This window comes from Pungitius pungitius, chromosome 6 (assembly GCF_949316345.1).
Source record: "Pungitius pungitius chromosome 6, fPunPun2.1, whole genome shotgun sequence".
NCBI lineage: Eukaryota > Metazoa > Chordata > Actinopteri > Perciformes > Gasterosteidae > Pungitius > Pungitius pungitius.
The window spans coordinates 21,187,434-21,210,367 of NC_084905.1; the positions used below are offsets into that span (position 1 = coordinate 21,187,434).

The 22,934-nt window shown below is 52.3% G+C and overlaps 1 protein-coding gene across 1 annotated transcript in view; it reads left to right on the forward strand.

Annotated features, from left to right (window-relative positions):
* The window catches only part of met (MET proto-oncogene, receptor tyrosine kinase), a 35,833-nt gene that overhangs the window by 10,386 nt on the left and 2,513 nt on the right, over nucleotides 1–22,934 (forward strand). Inside the window, exons 3-20 of the mRNA XM_037451430.2 lie at nucleotides 3,375–3,560; nucleotides 6,356–6,484; nucleotides 6,577–6,753; nucleotides 6,938–7,095; nucleotides 7,458–7,590; nucleotides 7,674–7,810; nucleotides 8,352–8,516; nucleotides 9,048–9,147; nucleotides 12,336–12,545; nucleotides 14,764–14,913; nucleotides 16,752–16,905; nucleotides 17,108–17,242; nucleotides 17,936–18,196; nucleotides 19,306–19,386; nucleotides 20,458–20,639; nucleotides 20,745–20,854; nucleotides 21,043–21,208; nucleotides 21,292–21,428. Of these exons, the coding sequence (XP_037307327.2) occupies nucleotides 3,375–3,560; nucleotides 6,356–6,484; nucleotides 6,577–6,753; nucleotides 6,938–7,095; nucleotides 7,458–7,590; nucleotides 7,674–7,810; nucleotides 8,352–8,516; nucleotides 9,048–9,147; nucleotides 12,336–12,545; nucleotides 14,764–14,913; nucleotides 16,752–16,905; nucleotides 17,108–17,242; nucleotides 17,936–18,196; nucleotides 19,306–19,386; nucleotides 20,458–20,639; nucleotides 20,745–20,854; nucleotides 21,043–21,208; nucleotides 21,292–21,428 (2,771 nt within the window). The remainder of the gene's footprint in view (nucleotides 1–3,374; nucleotides 3,561–6,355; nucleotides 6,485–6,576; nucleotides 6,754–6,937; nucleotides 7,096–7,457; nucleotides 7,591–7,673; nucleotides 7,811–8,351; nucleotides 8,517–9,047; nucleotides 9,148–12,335; nucleotides 12,546–14,763; nucleotides 14,914–16,751; nucleotides 16,906–17,107; nucleotides 17,243–17,935; nucleotides 18,197–19,305; nucleotides 19,387–20,457; nucleotides 20,640–20,744; nucleotides 20,855–21,042; nucleotides 21,209–21,291; nucleotides 21,429–22,934) is intronic.

Below are 22,934 nucleotides of genomic sequence, written 5' to 3' on the forward strand. Positions count from 1 at the left end.
CCACGCTGTCATGCTGTCATGCCACGCTGCCACGCTGTCATGCCACGCAGGGATTTTACTCGGTCGTTATCTGTGCAAATCTGGAGGCGTTGTTACGAAAGACTGCCGAACAAACAACACTAATCTATCGTTTGTTTCCATATTTGCGAGCACACGTGCTGTCCGATGTATTATTGATCGGACGTTGATGCTCTAATGTTCTGCAGTAGGACATGTGAGTGTTGACATGAACCTCCACATTAAGGGCACTGTACATACATGAAGAAGCACTGTTCACCCGGCGTGAATGTAAACACCCTCAGATTACAGCTCTGGCTGCACTCCAGTGAGCAGAAACGCATGCAGGTAGCTTTTGTTCTAGTTGACCAGGTTCTGAGATTGGAGATACAAAAGGAGGTGAAGGGTGTCTTTGTCTCTGCTGCTCGCACTGTTGACACCAAACGGACATTTGTTATGAAACGCATTGTTCTGTTTTGGTGCAACTTACCAGAAAGTGGACTCACAGTGGGTGAGTGTGACCCACGTCCCCCAATCCATGATGGCGAAATCAGAGTTTCCTCAGAGAACAACGATTGTGAAGCCGTGCGGTAGGAATAAAAAGCCAAAAGCACATGTACTTTCAGATAGAACGCACTCAGCTTCCTGTCTGGCTTCCGACCCGAAGCAGCCTGCTACAGCCATCAGGAGGGTCCCTGCCTCAGCATCCTCGCCGCTGATGTCACAGCTATCCACGTGACCTCGCCGTTTAGACAAAGCAAAGTCAGCCGTTTCCACCCGATGCCTCATGCTGGGAAGTGCAAGCGGAGCGGGACGAGCTCGCCTTTATATGGCGAGACGTGTCTCGTGTGTCGGGGAGCTTTTATGAAACACCTCGGATCAGAGCCACATGGATGAAACCTGATATCCGTCATCGTGCCCCATCTGTTGAGCAAATACCGCAGAAATGTGCCTTTTTGAACTTTCTGCACGTGAAAAATATTCCCTTAATATCTCATCTGTATCCGTGCACGTCAGAATGTATTTAAGGAGTCGAGCGCTCTAATTCCCTTTGATCTGCAGACTGTAACTTTAGCTACTGTGTCAGTCTGACCCAAATGTGCATCTCGACTCTGGAAAGTTCATCTGTTGCCGAAGTAGAAGCCCGTCCTTCTTCCACTCGCTTTGAGACGCACAAATCCAGCTGTTTGAAGGGTTTGGTCACGTAGGGAAGGCCTGAGAGGCCGTAGGATGCTTTGTCCCTGTGTGGGAGGAGCCTGGTAGCACCCTGTCAATCACAGCAAGCCCCGCCCCCCCCCCCCCCGCGAGAACACAAACGTGTCCGCGCCTTATTGTCAGCTTCTCTCACTCCCTCAACTGCCCCCCCAACACCGTGACAGTCGTCTGCAGCAACACACACACACAGACACACACATTAACACGTGGCTTCACACGCTCGGTGCAACCGGCCACCTGCACACACACACACACACACACACACAAACGTCACGGCCATTACGGCGACAGAGGGTCAGGTTGCAGGGGTACGTGCACCCTGAGTCCAGGTGGAGCACATTTTATTGTGTACACACACACACACACACTGCACTCTGCGTTCCTTTGCATTTCACTTTCTCTCTACAAACAGAAACGCGTTTCCACACACCCCACCGACAACCGAGCCGGGCAGCACAAGCAATCTTGGTGGGGGGGCGGGGGGGGGGGGGTCAAAGGTCTGTTATTCGTGTGAGACACACGCCGTGCATGCGTGCGCGCCTGCTAACTCTGGTTAAGCCTCGGCGCCGCGGCGCGTGTATTTCTGTTTGTTTGTGTCGACCCGTCTGATGGAGGCCGGGCTTCATAACTCAGGCTTTAGTGCGTCTATTCACACACACACACACACACAGAGAGAGGGGCCCCCGGGGGCCACGGTGAGAGTATGAAGATGACATTAGACCACGCAGATCGCCTTTCACCACCCCCCCCCCCCCCCCTCCTCTCCCCCCTCCTTGAGTCTCCTGAGCCGCGCCGTGAGGGGTTTTAGGAGCCCCACGACACACGAAACCCGATCGCCCGCCCGTTGTTTTTGGGGACAAAGGCTGCGGGTTGAGGACGCGGCAGAAGGTGTGCGGTGTCTCGCGCGCGTCCCCCGCGGTGCGAGACGAGTTCGCAGAAAAACAACCTGAAAGATGTCCAACGTCCCACCAAGAACCAGACGAAACATTGATTTGGAATCAGTGGTTTTATTGATGCACCCGATGATTCATCGTCTTCAAAGACCGGCTTTAAGGACAATTTGGGGTTTTGCGCTTTATTGACTTTCCAAAATGGAGGTATTGTTCATGTCTTTGTGAAGAAGAGATGTCTCGTCATGAATCATAATGTCCATCTGACAAGGTGTCTCTTCCGCCCAGGTCAGTGTTTAATCCCCACGGTGCCGATTCTCTGCGAGGGTTTAGTTTGATGCAGCGAGACTTTACGATGAAACTGTCCATATTTGTCCTCCTGCACTTCAGTGTCTGCTTCTCCCGTATAATGAATAATAGGCATAAGGAAGACATGTCTCCATGACTCTTCATTTGATCAATAGCATGATACATATTCTTAGGGTTTTAGGGTGACCTTTCATTTTTAAGGCTAGAGTCTATTCCTTCTGTGACCTTTCACAATAAAAGACCTGGACTTATGTAATTCCCTTTTATTTGCGCGTTTATCTTTGACGCGGCCGTTTCTCTCCGGGTGAATAAAAGCCTTCGGGTCACAAAAAGGTCAAACCAAAGGTCACAAACATATCCGTTTGGCGCTTCCTGCTAAAGCTTTAAACCTTTGTGCAATAAAGGCAGAGAGAGCAGCTCTTCATAATCACTCTACCTGTACACACACACACCCCCCCCGCCCCACCCACCCCTCCCCCCGCTAGCGCTGTGTGACTCCAGTGAAGAGGTCACCATCCACTGAAGCTGAGAAAACAACAGAAAGCTCAGGACTGGTCAGGCGGCCCGGGTCAAGGACCTCAAGAGGCCCAGCACCCTCTGGGTCATTAATAATTAATGAAACCCGAGGCTGGGACAGGAGGCCGTGACTAAACACAAAAAGAGCAGCGAGGGGGGGGGCAAGGGGGGGGTGGGGGACTACAGTCCGTGCTTTCACTGTATGCTCCGAAGGCTCCGGACCCAGCGACGCTTGAAACACCAAAGAGGGGAGCTGAGGGCCGGACTGTGTGTGTCACAGCGAGGGGCCTCCATCAGGAGCACGGAGGGGGGGCCTTAGGAGGAATTGGTTCTTAAACCCCCCCCATCTGGGGCCAGATATGAAAGGACAGTCCAACATGAAAAATACATTTCACTGCTATAAAAGAAGTCAATCATTCTTCTTCTTCTTCTTCTTCTTCTGCTCAGAGTTCATTGGACGACTGCGGCCCGCACGAGGAGGGCGAGTACCGCCTGCAGGTGACCCAGTTCTTCCAGAGGCTTGTGTACTGGAACAAGGAGCTGAGCGGCACCTTGGTGACGTCCATCACCGTGGTGCCGGTGCGGGGGCGGGCCGTGGCCTACCTGGGCACCGCCGACGGACGCCACTTACAGGTGAGCCGCTTATCTCCTCCTCCCAGGTTTGTTCTTGTTGTTGGTGGTTTTTATTTCTGTGTATGCGTCATGATCAGGGTGCCCCGCCCCCCCCCCCCTGCCCCCCCTGGGTTTTGTGTTGCTGGTTTCATCCAAACCAGGTTGCAAACACACAGATGTCCTCGTGTCCTCGTGTCCTGGCTCCTTGTCCGTGTGTGAAAGCGCCGCGTGTCGGGTCTCCGGGCGCCCTCGGGCCTGTTTGCATAGTTTGCTGACCTTTGACCCGCGAGCTTCCAAAAGGCCCAAACAGGCTGAGCAAACAGGCTGTGTGGCCGGTCAGCTGCTCTCACGCGTTCGATAAGATTGTGTTTGATCAACAAGACGCTACTAAAAGTCAATTTAGTCAACTGTTGCCATAGCGATGACAGTTAAGTAGATCACTGATTTTGTTTAAAATAGTCAAATATAATTTATTATAATAAAGTTTGTTTTAGAAACAAACTTGTTCTCAGATCATCCCATCAGTGTAATGGATGACATGTTGTTATGACCTTTGACCTGGCACATGAAATACATCTGAAGCTGGTGTTCTTTAGATCCACACCAGTGCTGATTGGCCTACAGCTTAATTAACTTAATTAACCCTTCTTTCACTGTACACTCTGCGCATGTGATGGACCCCCCCCCCCTGTAAAGCAAAAGCTGAATTACTTCACGTGTTTTTGAGACACAAAAATGAAAAGACATGAGTGGAGAAAAAACAAAAAAGGCAACAGAGACGTAGAAAGAAATCGACAGCTGCCTTTGGGGGGGCATAAGGGGGGCTGAACGGCACGTTAATGGTGAACGGCGAGCTCCGCTGACACGTTCACTCGCACGGCATCTCGGGCTCGCCGAGGGTCACGGGCAGCTGTTGCCGCGTGTTTCTCTTCCACCACACACACACACACACACACACACACACACACACACACACACACACACGCACACACACACGGCTTTAACGTCTTTAGTTCCTTTCTGTCCGGTTGTGTTTGTTGAATTGAGGCTCGTTCTTTTAGCAGCTGTCTGACGGAGCTTTTTACTGGTCTCAGTAAAATGGGTCAACTATTAGTCAACGTCATCACGAGGGGTTCGGCGAATACAAATGAAATTATGATGATGATTCGCTGATTGGAGGTAGTAGACGCAAAAGGGAAAGAGAGAGAGAGAAAGAGGGAGCAGCGAAGCAGGAGAGATGCTTTAGAAGAAACCAGAAGGCGAAGAAGGAGCTGATGTGTAGAGGAGGAGACCCTCGTTGCCCGTGACATCACCACGGAGCTTCATGCAGTCCTTGACCTTGATCACATCGTACTCCTGTTTTAACCTCTACGCGCCCCCTCCAAGGTCAGCCGGTTTCACGTTGCACTTTCTTCTATCTTTTCAAAATAAAACCAAGCTTGTTTCCAGGAGATGCCCAGCATTTTCCAAAATAAACTCATAGAAAAAAAAAAGCAAATGACTGTGTTTGGGGTCAACTTATGTTGATTCTAATTGAGCTTGACCCTGCGACCTCCTGCTCCCCCCCAAGGATAAAGCACACAGCCGATCGGCCGGTTCGTCTTTCATTGTTCGCCATTCTGCTGTGCTCCGGTTTCCTGCTCGCTCAAATAAATGGTTTCCCTCGGCTTCAGTTTGGCTCACCGTGGGAACAACACAGCATCGGTGTTTGGAGGCAACCCCCCCGCCTCCCCCCCGCTTGCTTAATACAATAAGCTGTCATTTACACCACTATTACCTCCAGAGAGAGGCCTGTTGTGGGCCCTGGTCCCCAGCCGAAAGACACCCATTATGCTCGCTGTTACAAAGCCGACGTTGATCACCATGGCTCAAACTGGGGGGAGGGATGAAGCTCTTTCTGAGAGGGGGGGGGGGGGGGGGGTGTATCACGACAAAAATCCCATTTAAAGTTCACAATGCAGAGGTATTTACTGGAAAAGTCCCGAAGCCGGAGGGGTCTCCTCATCGCTCGCTGCAGCTCCATCCGGACATGTGTGTGTGTGTGTGTGTGTGTGTGTGTGTGTGTGTGCCACAGGGGGAGCAGGAGGTGTCATTTGGAGCGCTCGGTGTAACTGGAGCAAGCACACGCCCCATTACAGCCCTGTTCTGTTTGCTCCCAGCTCGTAATTGCAGCGTAACCGCAAATGATGAATGCTGTTCCAGGTGTGCACGTGTGTGTGTGTGTGTGTGTGTGTGTGTGTGTGTGTGTGTGTGTGTGATGGAAAGACAAGATAGAGTGTGTGTGTGTGTGAGGGAAAGACGTCAGAGGACACAATGTCTCTCAGCTTTCTGTCTCTCTGGGGGAAGTAAACTGTGTGTGGTTCAAATTAAACGCAATTAATTAGAGATGTTTAGTTTCTGCAGGAGGTTAAAAGCTGAAGAGCGTTTCTCAAGTGTCAAACTGCACGGAACCTTCTGTGTGAGTCGAGTCATTTTGGACCACTTTTGGGCCACGATTGCGGACCAGTGACCTATTTATTCGATACGCTGTCTTTGACACATTTTATAATGGAGCAATTGATTGCACTTTAGTAATATAAATAATCCTGTTCATTTTGAAGAAGTTTCTTGTTTTTCATTTTAAAGGGACGGTTACAAATCGATAAAGCATATGTTTGCCTGTAGTGATACAGGTCTTCAGGTTGCTATGACAACGGGCCTCAGTAAAACAGAATGTCAAAGCTAACACTGGAGATGTATCATTACATCATCTGGAGATTATATCGTTATAATTTAGATCTGTGGTAATAACTCCCCCCCGCCCCTCCGTCTTTCAGGTGCTCTTCTCCCGGTCGGCCTCTCCGCATGTCAACATCCGGCTGGACTCGAGACCCGTCTCCGCCGCCATGGCGCTGCCGGAGGCCGACGGCTCGGGCGGCGCCCTGCTGATGGCGACCGGGAACAAGGTGGGCGGGTAACCACGGAGACGAGACAAAACACTGCCACCAAAGACGTCTCCCTGAGGGGGGACACTTCTCACGTCCTCCTCTCCCTGTAGATCACCAGCGTGCCTCTGATTGGCCCCGGCTGTGGTCAGCTGACCACCTGCACTTCCTGCTTGCTGTCGTCGCGGGTCACCGAATGCGGCTGGTGTGACGGACGCTGCAGCAGAGCCGACCGGTGCCCCCCCCCCTCCGTCTGGACCCAGGACTACTGCACACCTGTCATCACCAAGGTAACCGCGGCCCAGTTGGTGCATAAATTAGCATAAATTACCACGATGCTGTCAGCTATCAATCAAAACTATGGAAGGAACTGAACCCCAGTGATTCAAATACGGGAAATGCACTACATGCACTGGACACTAAATGTGTGTGTGTGTGCGTGTGTGTGTGTGTGTGCGTGTGTGTGTGCGTCAGGTGTCCCCGAGCTCCGGGCCCATTCGCGGCTCCACGGCGGTCACCGTGTGCGGCGCCGGCTTCGGCTTCGACAAGACGGAGAACTTCAGGCCCTCCATGGTGACGGTGGAGGTGGGCGGAGCTCCCTGCAGGCTGCCCCGACAGGACAACACCAACAGGTGTGTGTGTGTGTGTGTGTGTGTGTGTGACCTCCTGCCAAACGCACCTTTGTTTGGGGGAAAGTCTGAACGCTGCGAGGTCAACAGAGCCCCACGCCGGCGTCCTATAGGGGCCGAGCAGCAGTTTAATATGGGGGGGGGGGGGGGTTATTGTGTCCTCAACCCATGACTCGCCTAACTGAAAAATTGCTGGGAAAATGGCGGCCTGCAGACTTTCCAGCGGGCCGTGTCTCATTCAAAAGGCCCTTTTGCTTCGAACAACTTCGTTAGAAATTGAAAAAAAGAAGGACGGGTCCTTTGTATCTTTGCATCATTGAATTAGAGCTGAATGCATAACGTGAGGTCTGTGCGTTGTCTGGTAGGGGGGGTTTTGTGTCTAGGTGGACTGTGATGCTGTGTTCCCCGGTGTTCAGCGGGAACTTCACCCCGTCAGGAGACAGCGTGAAGGTCACCAGCGGCCACAAGGTCGCCACGGCGACGGGCTTCACCTTCGTGGTAAGAACACGGCGACGTCACGCGCTAAGCGCTAGTTTCTGAGCGCTTCGGGGGGGGGTCGCTGACACTGTCTCTGCGTCCAGGACCCCGTGATCCACGAGATCTTCCCGACATTCGGGCCGAAGGCGGGGGGCACCATGCTGACCATCAGGGGGGCCTTCCTGGACACGGGGAGCAAGCGGGAGGTGACCATCGGGAGAGCGGCCTGTAAGATCCAGAGGTCGGTTCAAAGTCGCTCTCCCTCAAAAATACATTTATTCACAGAAAAGAACACGATGTTGAGCTTTAAAACGCTTTCCAGATGTTTTGGATCTGATGGAGTTCTTAACATCTGAAAGCCTTGTTACCATGGTTCATGTGCTGTAGACGTTGCACGGTGCTTCCATTCTCCAACAGTCAGCACAAAGCAGGAAGCAGCGTCCCACAAAGGAACCCTGAACTTTTCCCAAATCCTTCCTTCTTTTGACGTCGCGAGTTTGACAAGTTTGACAATGCGGCCGGCGCTCGCTCTGCAGGGGCATTGTGTTTGTCCAACGTGCCCCGACATTACTGTCACTTCACTGGGAAACGCTTGTCCCTGCGAGCTGGAGGTCGAAGCCGGTCAAAGGTCGTCCTTTCATTGTGTCTCCTCCCCCCCCCCCTCAATTGGGAATTATCTGCAAGACTAATGCAATGAATGAATGGAGGACAATGGCCACCACTGTACATGCTAACACAACAACATATCCTGTGTGTTTACCCCCCCCCCCCTCCACCACCAGCCTGTCGTCCACCATGCTGACCTGCAAGACGCCTTCCCACGCCGACCAATCCAAGCAGAGCGTGAAGCTGACGGTGGATTCGGTGGAGCGTCTGGCGCCGGCGCCGTTCACCTTCCACCCGGACCCCATCGTCACGAGCATCCAGCCCTCGCGCTCCTTCGTCAGGTCCGTTACGGTCATTCGGAATGCAGTAGGGTAGGAAGAAATCGAAGGATCCCTTTGCCTGTAGCTTCATGCATCTGAGAGCTAACTCTATGGGAGCAAAGGTCATCCATCGAGCCCAGGCTTCATGTGCCCCTGAAAGTCCAGGTTAAACATGGTCACTTTTGCTTTGGATTCATTCTGCAGATAATCCAAAGCAAAGCTTCCCACGTAAGAATCCCTTTTTTATTTCCTCGGGCGAGTACTTGCTCGCTGGGAAGCATCACTTTCCTTCTGCTGGTTGCCGCGGTGGCCTGATTCTCTCAGGAATGGTTTGGACATCAGTATTTGTCAACGTCAGGAATACGTTTCCTCCGGTACGGGGGGGGGGGGGGGGGGCAGAGAGAGATTCATGCATTCAGTTTTTTCCAGCAGGAGGAAACGAGTAGGAGGTGACGAGTGGCTAAACTGCAAATGCTAACAGCAGGTCCCTCCCAGTGGGGATCTACTGTGTCTCTGTCTGATGCTAACGCTCATACCCCCCCCTCTCTGTAGCGGAGGATGCACGGTGTCAGCTCACGGGCTCTTCCTCCAGTCCGGCCTCCAGCCCCAGATGGTCCTCACCACGGGTCATGATGCCGAGGTCTTCCATGTGGTGAGTGCGAGAAGGACGTCACATCCCCAAATCTGAAACTCAGAGTAGACCTTCGATTTCATTCAGGAATGAACCTTTAAGCTCTTAGAATGAACTGAAGCTACCGGCAACGTCTTCTGAGGGAGATGTTAGAGAAGAAGAACCCTTTAAAGAATATCACATGTTGAAATGCATGGTATTGTCATTAAACACGCCGAGCCCCCTCCAGAAAGGGTTAGTTACGTCCAGGGGAACCAGAGCCAGCGTGTCAGACAGAGTGGGGATGGAAAAGTGAGGCCTCCAGCTGGCTGCACAGTAGCCGAGGCTCCACTTACTGTCCTACGTGACGCCTGGTCCCCAGGGGTTAAAGGTCACGCAGTAAAACACACTTTCAGGCTCCTTCCTTCTAGTCGACTGTTTCCTTTAACTCAATAAGTCTCTGACTCCCCTCATTGTGTGAGACTGCCGCATTGATAGAATAAAATGTGTCCTTTTTTGTGTGTTAATTGACGTGGGCGCCGTCATGTCTTCAGGCCTCCACATATTTTACCTCAAAACTATTCCCACCGCCACTTTATCAATAAAAGGTTTGAATGACTCCTGCAGTCAGAGGGACGAATACCAGGATGCTTTTAACCCGGCCGAGTGTCCTTATTGCCTCGTCTTGAGGACGTTGTCTGTCCCCCTGGGGGTCTCGTCTTCTCCGCGTGGCCCGGGGTCACACAGGGGTCACGCAGGGGTCACACAGGGGTCACACAGGGGTCACGCAGGGGTCACACAGGGGTCACACAGGGGTCACACCGGGGTCCGTCTGCGCGTGAGGGTGCACAGTAATTTAAAAAATAATCACAATTTCTATCTCACGCAATTAAATTAAATTAGACAAATAAAACCAAACTTTTGTCTCTATCATCTTATTTTGTTGCAAAGGCTTTAAAAAATAAAAATCCTGTCCTTGAAATCGATGAATAGTCCTGATGAACAATCAGCTGCGTGTGTCTCCCAGGTCTGATTCCACAGTGAGCGCTGGTGCTGTGGTTTGTCCACTCAAAGGTCAAAGGTCAACGGACCGGAGCTGCGCTCATTATACTTTTTATAAAGATTTTTTCTAAAAAGATAAAAAAAATATTGCGAGAGGAACTAGAAACACAAACTCCTGGCCTGGAGAGAGGCAGAGCGGGTGATAATGATTTAGGGATCATGCCCCCCCCCCCCCCCGGGCCCCAGCTGTCGCCTGTTACATTCCTTCCAGTGAAAGGGGATGAGCTCAGTCTTTTGAGAAGGGACAGTATGAGTGTCTTATTGTCTTAACCCCTAAAAAATGGAGGAAAAGGATCTCTGGAAGAGGTTTCCATCCAGCGGCGGAACGGCACCCTGGGTAATGTGAGGCGCCCCCCCCCCCCCCCGAGGTGCTCTCCAGTCGGACGTTCGGGGGTCTCAGCAGCGTGGACTCGATATCTCAGATCTGCAGTAAAGCCCGGTCTCAGCCAGCCGCAGCTTTCCCACACACATGAAAGAGGGGCTTGTTTTACGACCCGTCGTGAGAGGCTGGCGTGTTCACAAGGGCGGGGGGGTTGCGGGGGGGGGCTGCACATACGTACATGCAAAAGACCCTCCAGTTGGCACCTGATCCCCTCGAGAACCTTCTTCCTCTTCCCGTTTTTCTGTGAAGCGAGCGGGTTACATTTTGTGTGTGTGTGTGTGTGTGTGTGCGTGTGTGTGTGTGTGTGTGTGTGTGTGTGTGTGTGTGTGTGTGTGCGTGTGTGTGACAACAACCACGCTCCACATCTATTGCCTCCACGCGGCTCTCAACATGGCGGCAGGCGAGGCGGCTGCTAGCGGCTGACGGTGTTTATCGCTGTGAGATGTCGTTCATTCAATTAGAGTCAAAAGAGGAGAGGACGCCAAACTGCAAAGGGGACATGTGACATGTGACATGTGACAATGAGCCTAAAGTCAGCCGCCGCGTGGAGCGCCGCGTCGGGGGGAGAATAAAGACGGGGTCTTTTGTACGTGGGAGCTCGTTATGACTCGGCCTTTTTTTTTCGCGGGTTGTTACACTAATGATCCTCCGGGGATGGCGGAGTTTTTCAGAATCGCTGGTTCTCTCATCACCCCCCCCCCCCGGCCCCCCCAGGCCCCCCGCCCCCCCCGGCCTGCGAGCGATTGTATTTACAGCTGCTGCCGACCTGCAGCCCCTCGGCCCCCGATACCAGGACACGTCTTCTGAACAATGAAACTGACGGATTTTTCCACTAATTCACAGGATATTTTTCCTTCTTCGCTGCACCCGTGGGAGACGGGGTGGGGGGGGGTGGTGGTGGGGGGGGGGGGGGGGGTTTACCCTGCACTCGCTCCATGCTGGTGTGTGGGGGGTAATTGGATTGCTTTTGTTGGGTGACCCTCACGTGGACGTGTTCAGCGTGCATGAGAGCGCTTCAAATGCGTCATTCACTGTGGGGGGGTAATGGGAGGGGGGGGGTGCGACAGAGCTGCTGCTACTGGAGGCAGCTCGACTTCAACCGGTTAGTTGAGCTTCTGTTGGTTTAGACATCAAGAGTCTAAGAGGGCGGTTGGTTTGTTGTTTTTACATATTTATTCAAATCTATTACACAGTTACACCGTTTTTTATCGTAACTATTCCACAAACTCAAGGACACGTCTCCCTTTGTGGCCCAAAGGGCGACCTGACACGGCGCAAACATCAGCATCGACCCGTGGGGTTTGTTCTGTTCTGATAGCAGTGATGACGGGAACAACAGCCTCCTTTTAATCGGATATTATCAGTTAATCATTTTAAATCCGTTTTTCAGCTGAATTCTCTTCACACCGATTCACGGCGGTTTAGATCACTGACGAAAATGAAAACAGACTCCGGGTGTTTCTGTCTCGCAACCGGTCCCCCCCCCCTGCCCCCCCCCGGGCCGTGCGTTTAAACACTGTTGTTACTAAAACAAGGAAACAGCCGGCTTCTCGTTCTTTGTAGAGTGGGGGGGGGGGGGGGGTTCAGGTGTGTCTCTTGTGTGCAGAAGAGCTGGTCTTCACTCCCTCAATGGACCAACTTTCATTTATGTACAATATGTGCATGTTGAAATCATGTGACGGTTCATGGCGTGTTCCCTGAGTAGTCTTTCCATCTCTTGAACCATTGCACCTTGTCCTCCCCCCTGTCCCCCCTGTCCCCCCCCCCCCCTCCGTCCTCCTTGCAGAGCTGCGTGTACGGGGAGAACCGGACGTCCATCCAGTGCACCACGCCCTCTCTGGCCAAACTGGCTCTGCAGCCCCCCGTGGTCACCAAGGTGGCGTTTGTGCTGGACGGCTACTACACCGCTCAGTGGGATCTGATCTACGTGGAGGACCCCCTCTTTCAGGACCCCAAGCTCACCTCCAAGGACAACAAGAGCATCGTGGAGCTCAAGGTGAGGAGTTACGACAGCGGCCAACAGGCCCAGTTCTCATTGGACCCTCGGCTAAGTCCCGCCCCTCGCGAGGGTCCAGTGTTGATACATCGGAAAAGAGATTTAAATATCTTTAAGAACGTCTTCATTTGAGTTAGCAGATCTTTCACTGGATGAATCCACATCCACGCTGGTATTGGAGGAAACAATACTGAAACAAAAACAGGAAGTGGAGTCTGTTTCCCATCGTTTACCCCCCCCCCTCCCCGCTGCACCTCTCCATGTATTCTCGTATTCTCTCGTTGACTGGCATTGTTCTGCCGGGCCGAGGTCAAAGCGTTTGACATATTAACGCCACCGCGGACATTTCCCCCCCCCGGGTCTGACTCCAGCGACACATTGAAAACGCGTTTCTACTCTTTTCTTCGGCTTGGTGGCAGCTGCACTTGTTTCTTCTTTTTTCTCTTTTCCCAGACGCGACCTTGGCCCCCGGTGCTAAATCCAAGCGGTGACCCTTCCTCTATCCCCCCGCTCCGTCCCAGACAAACACCCCCCCCCCGAACCAACATTTTTACCCCGGATGAGAGGGGGGGGGGGGGGTCGTGGGGGTCGGTACCAGCCATCGCACCCAAACAGGCCCCAAAATCACAAATAAAGGAGCGTTGGGCCGTGACATCAAAGGGGGGAGGTGGGGGGGGGGTCTGTTGGTTTTGGCGCGCTGGACAGCGCCGCGACACGGACTGCGCCTCGCTTCCATTTACCGCCGCAACAAAGCATTCGGAGCGACGGCCCTTTGATGAATTCAACAACTCGTCTCCGCTCTGTCGCCACGGCGACAGCCCGAGAGCAGGGTCTGCCCCGGGGGGGTCGGCTTCGCAGTGTTGTCGCAGTGTGCGTCCCTAATTGCAAGCAAGTGGATTTAGTGGTCTGTGTGAGTGTGTGTGTGTGTGTGTGTGTGTGAGAGTGTGAGAGTGCGGGAACAGGTGTGAGCCTCCACTCTGTGTCAAATTGGAAAATCCCAAGCTGTCACGCAAGGAATGTGATCGTTCTCTTTATTGCCTTCTGCTGCACTCAAACAAGTGTGTTTATGTGAGGGAGAAAGAGGGAGAAAGAGGGAGAAAGAGAGACAGGAACAAAACATGTGACCGGGAATGAAAAACAAGGGGGTGAAAAACGAGTTGTTCTCTCAATCGCTGCGTGTGCTTTGGTCGGATCACAAGGGGGGTGAGGGGGGGGGGGGGGGGGGGGTTGGGGAGGTTGTTCTCGTCCCACGTCTCCACCAAGCTGCTGAGTGTTTCCATCTCTGTGGATCACGATGAAGTCTCTCTTTTCTCAGGCCGCAGTGCGTCCTGCGCCCTTCACTCCGTAGAACCATCATGTTGTTCTTTAAGTCCTATAAATAGTTTAAATGCTGCTCAAAATAAACCTTTTGAAGACCGTACACACAATATGGATCTTACAGCTTCTACGGGAGCCTTTTTGTGTGTCAGAAGCCGTGTTGTCCCCATTTCCCTGCACAGAAGCAGACCATCTGGTTACTGATGTAGGTCGTATACAGGCGTTGGTGGTAGACGGAGGATGTTCCTACATCACGGGGTACCACAGCCGGCCTCAAGATGCTCTCATTCCGCTCCCCTCCTGGAGTCCCAAACTGCCCACTGTTTCCTGTCACTTCTTGCCCCTGAGTCCTCCCTCCTGACCAGCAGGGGGCGACTCCTCTGCTCCCATAGACTTCTATGAGGAAATCACTCTACTTCTGTGTAGTGACCAGCAGGGGGCGACTCCTCTGCTCCCATAGACGTCTATGAGGAAATGACTCTACTTCCCTCTTGATTTATTCCCTCAGTAAACGAAATGAGTTTAAGGTATCTAAGCTATATACACTTTTAGTTTAAAGTATTTTACAGTACAGCATGATGTCCATTTAGTGAATTAGGGTCAATTTAGAGTGAAATACCCCACGAAGCAGGGAGTGCTTTAGGGCGGGGCTTACTGTGATTGACAGGTTGCTATAACAGCGTTTTTCCGGTCCAGGAGATTTCCATATTTTTTTTGCGTGTTTTCAGTAAGTATTATATGCAGATAATGGTCTGGACTCTGACCTTTGACCGGACCAACAGCAACAGTTGACCTCAACCTTTTGCAACAATTGACCTGTCTCTGTATCTCAATCCCCTTCTCCGTCCTCCTCCCCATCCCTCCCTGTTGCCCCCCCCCCCCCCCCCTCTCTGCCACGCAGGGTCACCACATGGACAGGGAGGCGATGAAGTGTCAGGTCCTGACGGTCTCCAACCACAGCTGTGAGAGTCTGACTCTGATTGGGAACACGCTGGAGTGCACCGTCCCCACCGAGCTGCAGGCCGACACCTCCAAGGAGCTGCAGGTGCAGGTGAGCCCCCACCCGCCCCCCCGAGAGGGAACGTGCTTCTCACAGGAGAAAGGCTCTATTGCTCAAAAATGTTTTCAGTACTTCTTTGTGTGTGTGTGTGTGTGTGTGTGTGTGTGTGTGTGTGTGGTCCTCGTCAGGTTTCTTCTGCAAAGATTGAATGAGGGATTCGACCTTTGACCTTTCCCTTGCTGTGAATCAGGTTGATTCCTACTAGCAGTTCCTGAACATACGTTTATTTTACCAATTGGTTTATTCGCACCCAAACATCCACACAAGTCATGTGACTCAGCGCCTCTTTAACACGAGCTTGTTCTCTCGCTCCTTCAGCAGCAAGCCGTACGGCTCCATCTGTCTCTGAGGGCTGGAGGTCGACCTTTTATTGCTCCAATCACGGAGGAGCTTTGTTTTTACACGGCTGTTGACAGTTATTGGGGAGATCCGGGGTTTTAAAACTCTGCTTCGTGCCGCGCTCAAGAGTTCTGTTCTGTAAAAGTACCCAAACAAGCGCACATCCTAAAAGATAATATTATTCGTGTTTAGCGAGGAAGAGGGGGACGCTTTCTGATGTCCAAACAAGATGTTCCGTGTCGAACATCTGCTCTCAGATCAGCCATAAATCCACTTGTAGTGCTTTCGTATAAAATGCCTGTATTACCAGGCTCTCAGGAGGAATTTCAGCAATAAAACGTGGCGGATCAAATGCGAGGAGGAAGAGGCCGCGAGGCAGAACTCCCAGGGAGGACACACCTGCGTGTTCCTGCTGCGTTTTAGTTTAATCCGGTTAGAAATGAGTGCTTCGCTACTCGGGGTCCCTTCTGCTCCCGGACTCTGGGAAAGTCCATGCGCAGCGCCACATTCCTCCCACTTCAATCCCCGCTCCCGTCCTAATGGAGTGTTTTATAGGGAGCGTATTAGACAGCGTGCTGAGTGAGAGGGCTCAGCGTCCAGCTGCCTTGTCACTTGAGCGTCATTCATGAGGAGGAAGTGGCGCGGCGCAGAAATGTCCGCGCAACTGGGTTTTATTAACGAGGCTTGAGACGCGACGGACGTTTAGCACCTGGGGCTCCGTGACACACATCCGGGGCCCTGAGGGCCTTCAGAGAGCCAGACTAATGGAAAAACCACACGCTGTGAAAGCGGCTCCGAGCGTTAGCTAACGAGCTAACGAGCTAACGGGAGAGAGCATCGAGGCGTCAACATAAAACACCTTCACAGCACACACAAACACATACGTATTAAAGCCGGTAGTTTAGTCTGTAAATATATATATATATAAATATGAATGTATATATAATAATACAACTTTTCAACCAACTTCATCCAAACCTCCTGCTGGGTGTAACCTCTGCCACGCCGCCATGGCGTCCAGGGGGCGGAGCTTATCGGCCTCGTTGCTGTTGACTTGTGAACCGTGGCCTTCAGACGCCGTCGCTTGTGAGATGGTCTGCCAATATTCCTGAGCTCTGATGTCCACACACACACACACACATCGGCCCATCTGCAGCAGCAGAAACCTAATTTCCACTAAACCTAATAATAGCAGAGGGAATATATCGCTGATGTAATCTTCCTCCAGACTGTGGAAAGGCACCGTGTGTGTGTTCATGTGTGTACGTGTGTGTGTTCATGTGCGTACGTGTGTGTGTTCATGTGTGTACGTGTGTGTGTTCATGTGTGTGTTCATGTGTGTACGTGTGTGTGTTCATGTGTGTGTACGTGTGTGTAAGTGTGTGTCTTCTTTACATGGCATGTGTTACAGTCCGTACGTAGTCGCTCCTCTTGTGAATCGTGCCCAGCTCCTGGTTGACCTCTGACCCCCCCCCCCTCCTCCTTTCCAGTGGCACCAGGCGGACACCATCATTCACCTGGGCAAGGTGACGCTGGCTCAGGAGCCGGACTACACGGGCCTGGTGGTGGGCTGCGTGTGCGTCAGCCTGCTGATGCTGCTGCTGGGGTCGCTGCTCATGTGGAGGAGGAACAAGCACATCGACGGTGAGAGACCACGGCGGGGGGGTGGGGGTCAAAGGTCGAGCTTCGATCTGATCAGACAGCGACCGATGGCCTGTGATTTCACGGCCCCTTTTTCTAATGTTCCCTGCTTCTGACACATCGTGTTCATGAGTCTCTGCAGTCAGCTGGAGGTCAGAGAGGCAGCGACCCAAACATCTGGTGATGAACCTGCTTCTCCTTTCAGATGCGTCCGAGGTGTGGTACGACGGCCGCGGCCACATCCAGCACCTGGACCGGCTGGCCAACGCCAGGAGCGTCAGCCCCACCAACGAAATGGTCTCCCACGAGTCCGTCGACTATCGGACCACCCTGATGGAGGGTGAGTCGAGCGGATGGGCCCCTCCCCCTCCACACCTGACATGTCCTCGTGCACCCCCCCCCCCGCCCCCCCCCCAGTCCGCCGACTTACCTGTGGGTCTGAAGCGGGGGGAGGGGGGGGCAAGGCCATTTCATAGTGACGATTTCCGTTTTTGGGTCGGTAGACGTTCCAGAAACCCAGATGAACGTGTACAAGCTCTAAAAAAAGGGGGAATTTTCGTAATATGTCCCCTTTAAAGTTAACGTTTTTTTATTTAGTTTTTTAGTGACCTCTTACCTAAGAGCTCACTGACTCTTTTTTTAGGCTCAAAAGATGTAAAAGACTTTGATGTCCTCCTAAAAGTTGTCTCCTGTGGTTTCAGTTTCTTAAAGTGGAACAATTTCCCTGCGTCTAAAGAGTGCCCCGTGAGGCTTAAACTCGGGAGTGGATAGACTTACTAATGAACTAATGCCTGTCCTGGGGGGGGGCGTCGGGGTTTAGGCTCCGGTTCTACCTGAGCTCACCTTTATGTCCCCTTCTTTGGAAAACACAGTTAAATGCCCCCCCTTCCTCAGAAATCAGAGACTTTGTTTTGTTGCTTCCGTCCCGGAGCCAAGTTTGCCTCCCGCGTTCTGGAACCCCCCCCCCCCCCCTCCGACACCCCTCCCCAACCCTCCCACATGACCTTGACCATCCTCTCCGTCGCTCCTCCAGATCCGGGCGGCGAGCGGCCCGAGACGTGCCGGGGGGCTCCTCCCGTTTACGGGGGCAACGGCGAGCTGCTGTCCCCCAGACTGCGGAGGATGGGGGGCGGGCTGAGCCTGGGGATGGAGGGCGAGCTGGTGTCCCCCCTGCTGATGGCCCCGGTCCACATTGACCCGTCCTGCCTCCACCCGGACCTGCTGACCGAGGTGCAGCACGTGGTCATCGCCAGGGAGCAGCTGCTGCTCCACCTGAACCAGGTCATCGGCAGAGGTGGGTCCCCGAAGGGATGAGAAGGTTCCAGTCGATGCAAAGCTTCTAAAGGAGCATTAATCCCAGTGCTTTTCATGTGACCACGAGGCTGGAGAATGAAAGAATTTGTCACTTTTTACACTTAATTTAAAACATTTATTGTAATACTTAAGACTTTTTATGTATCTTTTCTGTTGTATCCAACACAACAACAACAAACCAAAAAGAAAAGGAGCATAAATAATAACATGAACATTAAACGTTAGACTCTTGTCTGGAGTGGAGTTGAGCTGAGATTAAATATTACGTTTTATATGAAGCTGTGTAAAAAGATAAAGTCGCCCACTGGGAGCTTAATCGCATCCTTCATGGAAACCACAAGAATCACCTGACACACTGTGGGCGTTTGAGTAGGCGAGTCAGGCCCGCAGATCAAATTCCACATCAAGAGGTGAAAGACCCCCCGAACCCCCCCCTGTAAACCCCCCACCCAACAATTGGCTGAAGAATCCCCTGAAGTAAAGAGCCTGGCTTTGGGGGGGGGGGGGCGGTGGCGTAGGACGATTTGTTCCCAGCTAGTATTCCCAGGCTCCATTATTGGGAGTCGTAATCCGACCCACTCAGACATTTACGAGGGGGGGGGGGGAGACGTGATAGGAGAACGCCGCGCTCATTTTAACCCCAAGTCCGGGGTGGAACCCTCACGCCTTAAGAGGTATAATTCAATAAAATGCCCAGTGATTCAATGGGGGGTTTGGCGTAGGCCAACACCCGCGTGGGGCTATAATGAATAAAGCTCCATACTGGGTTACTTGAGTGGGAGGGTGACGGTAACTTAAGATAATCAGAACTTTGACTTTTTCTAACCATAAAAGCATCAAAAAAAGCTGCGTGCATCACATGAAATCCCCTCGAGGCTTCTGCTCCAAACACCTCAACGGGAGATATCTCATCTTCTGTCATCGTGGAGACAAACGACAAGGTTTTTATTGAATAGAAATGGAATAGCGCTGCATTCTGATGCTGGTTTGCAGACAGGTGATCTTTTTTGGGGGGGGGGGGGGGGTTGTAAGTAAGTTTCATCAGTCGGCCTGTGGCTGTGACTGACGCTTGGCGCTGTGACCCCGCAGGTCACTTCGGTTGTGTTTTCCACGGGACGCTGCTGGAGCCGGACGGGCAGAAGCAGCACTGCGCCATCAAGTCTCTGAACCGTGAGTACGGCCCGCATCGCACCCGCATCGCACCCGCATCGCACACGCATCGCACCCGCATCGCACCCGCATCGCACACGCATCGCACACGCATCGCACACGCATCGCACCCGCATCGCACACGCATCGCACCCGCATCGCACCCGCATCGCACCCGCATCGCACACGCATCGCACCCCACGCGGCCTCTCCCCGTCCAAACATGTTGGCATGCCAGCCGCAATCATCCTCCGTCCTACATCTGCTTATAATGCTTCTTTATTTGTATGATATCATAACAATCCAATAGCATTAAGGACCTCATCTCATCAGGGCCCCCGGGTCCTCTTGGGGCGAGCTGATGGTGATGAATGAGGGTCCCAATGTGAGGACGGCATTAGGGTGCCCCCTAATTGTGTAACCTGTCAGTTGGACCTGGGGAGATTGATGCTGGAGTAACGAGGAGGAAAGCTGGAGGAGCCACCAAACCCAGCGGGGCGGGATGAACTCGGCCTGCTGGGGTTTCGTCCTCTGGGATTTAGGCCTGTTCTATTAAGTTTAGTGATTTCTCAGGGCGTCATAGTTCTTTTGTTATTTTTCAGACCTTGAGTTGATGCTTTTAGCCTCATATATGTCACTAAGACGATTGGTTGATGGCATAAGAGCCATGATGCATTTCCAGAAGGATTAATCTATGACATGACGTCATTCTTAACTTTCAGATGGAGGCTCTGTAATAAAACGTCATCTCCTTCTACCTTTCTTGGGGGGAGGGGGGTTGAAGGCCAACCAGCTGGTTTCTCCAGACATAAAGAGCTTCCATCTATAACCACATTACAGAAGAGTCAGTGGGGCTAAAGTGCGGCACAAGAGCGGCACGGATGCAATTGGCAAATGGGAGTTTTGGCGGGGTCAGGTCCGGGGGAGGACATTTCCTTTGCGTCTTTACCGCCATCATCCTTTTCTTTTTGCTGAAGGTATATAAGTAATGACCTTCATGCGGATGACAGTGCAGCAGAGTTGTCTTTAAATGCAGCACACCAGTAGATTCTCACACTTCTTTGTCTTCTTCACGTTCACGTGCTCATGAAGGCATCACAGATTTGGAAGAAGTATCCCAGTTCCTGAAGGAGGGGATCATCATGAAGGACTTCAGCCACCCGAACGTTCTCTCTCTTCTGGGAATCTGCCTGCCGCCTTCGGGCTCTCCGCTGGTGGTTCTGCCCTACATGAAGCACGGCGACCTGCGCAACTTCATCCGCGATGAAGGACACGTACGTACACCGGATGGACGCGTGCTTTGAGACATTTGTACATAAGTGCCGTGGAGAAACGGCGGTTTGTCACCCAGTTGTCTGAAGGTTTGCGTTGACCAACAGAACCCAACAGTTAAGGACCTGATGGGCTTCGGGCTGCAGGTGGCCAGAGGGATGGAGTATCTGGCCAGCAAGAAGTTTGTCCACCGAGACCTAGCAGCCAGGAACTGCATGTGAGTTCTCATCTATTTGTCACAGTAGTGCATTCTAAAGTATGAATATAACACCACACTGAATATGAGACTGGACAGAAACCAAGTTAAAGACAATTTGGACATTTCATCCAACACCGTTGGGGAGGGAAAGGAACAGAAAAACTGTGCTGTAGGGGAGACATAAATGATGAAATGTGCCCCGACAGGCTGGACGAGAGCTACACGGTGAAGGTGGCGGACTTCGGCCTGGCGAGAGACGTCTACGATAAAGAGTACTACAGCGTCCACAACAAGAGCGGAGTCAAGCTGCCAGTCAAGTGGATGGCTCTGGAGAGTCTGCAGACACACAAGTTCACCCCCAAGTCGGACGTGGTGAGGGCTCTGTTCTCTCTCAAAAAGGAAGGGAGAAGAAGGGAGAAGGCTGGGCGCTAAACGTTCCCCGTGTCTCCCTGCAGTGGTCGTTTGGCGTGTTGCTGTGGGAACTGATGACCCGCGGAGCTCCCCCGTATTCGGATGTGAACTCCTTCGACATCACCGTGTTCCTGATGCAGGGGAGGAGGCTGCTGCAGCCCGAGTTCTGCCCCGACGCACTGTGAGTGCCCCCCGCACACACTCACACCTGCACCTAGAGGTTCAATATATACACAAATGTGATGCCTCAATCAATCGTCCAATCAAATTCATCCCAACCCAATTACATATACAGACGAATGCTGTCATTTAACGGCGTCTTACAACTTGCATTGTCTCCCCTGACCACCAGAGGTGCTACAATCAGCCCTCGACACGCTGTTATTCAGTCAAATTAGCTCTCATGGGAAGACCATTAGTGTGAGTGATATACGCTGTGGAGCTGCACTTAAACGCATCACGAGGAGAGAGCTACAGTCTGAAGTCGGGAAAGGGGCAGCGGAAAGAGGGGGGGGGGACCGGCGGAGGTGAAGGACGGAGCAGAATAAGCATTTGGCGTCATGAATATAAACCACTCGAGTCGAGATGTCATCCATCGTCTAACCGTCATAAACACACTTAATGCTGGAGTGTCTCATGGTAGCTGTGGGTTAAATAGCAGTCACAGATTTAGAATGAAATCCAAAGCTAGGTTCTTCCTGAAGATCGGCCAATACACAATGTAGGAGCCTGGGAATAAACCGTGCCACTCAAATGAATGATCAGAGCGGCAGCCATTTTGAACGTACCATAAACGGTAACGTTTCCATTGCAGACTCACTGAGCAACGAGTCGGGAGAGCTGTGGCGTTACAAAGCGCAGTGAGGAGAGAAAAGGGATCGAATTACACAAGTTAATGCTTCATCCACTCGCTCTCACATTGCTATCAACACACCGGTGTAGCATTGAAGGCACGGTGGAGTTAGCACGCTAGTTGGTTAGCTAGCTAGCTTTCTCAACTTCCGGCGTGCCATACTGGTGACAGTTGTTTGATGCTCCGCGTCGACCGGTGGAAGGACAACCTAGCTAGCTATCTAGCTATCCCCTCTCTTCCTTTGTCACCATGACAACAGCAATCGACATTGTATCATTGAATCTGTTCTGCTCCCTTTTCTATTTCTGTGGATTTTCTTTTTTTTTCTTGACATCTGAGTCAACAGAGTTGGAGATTTAATATTTACGATCTCCTGCCTCACTGGTGAAAGCTGTCCGTCCGTCTGTTAACCTCTGACCCCCCCCCCCCTTCCCAGTGGAATGACTCGGTGTGACCTCTGCATGTCTATAGTGCAGTGTGAAACACGGGGGAGTTCAGGTGAGGCAGTTAAACAGAGACATCAAGGAGTGTGGGGGGGTAAGGGGGGGGGGGGTCTGCACGTCTGCATTCCCGCAATCCTGCACTCCAGATGGTTCACGGGGCGTCTCGGTGATAGCGGCCGCCGGCAGATACCTCGCACGTGTGGTAACGCGGCCGTTCTTCTTCTTTTCTAACAATGGAGACGGAGGCTCTGCCAAGTCGGGGGGGGGGCGAAAGAAAATAATACCAATGGAATATCAGAAAGAGTTCTGTTGATGGATTGTCCACGTTGAAATAATAAAGACTTTACATGCACTACAGCTGATAGGGAGGAATAACTGTGGTGAAGTGAAC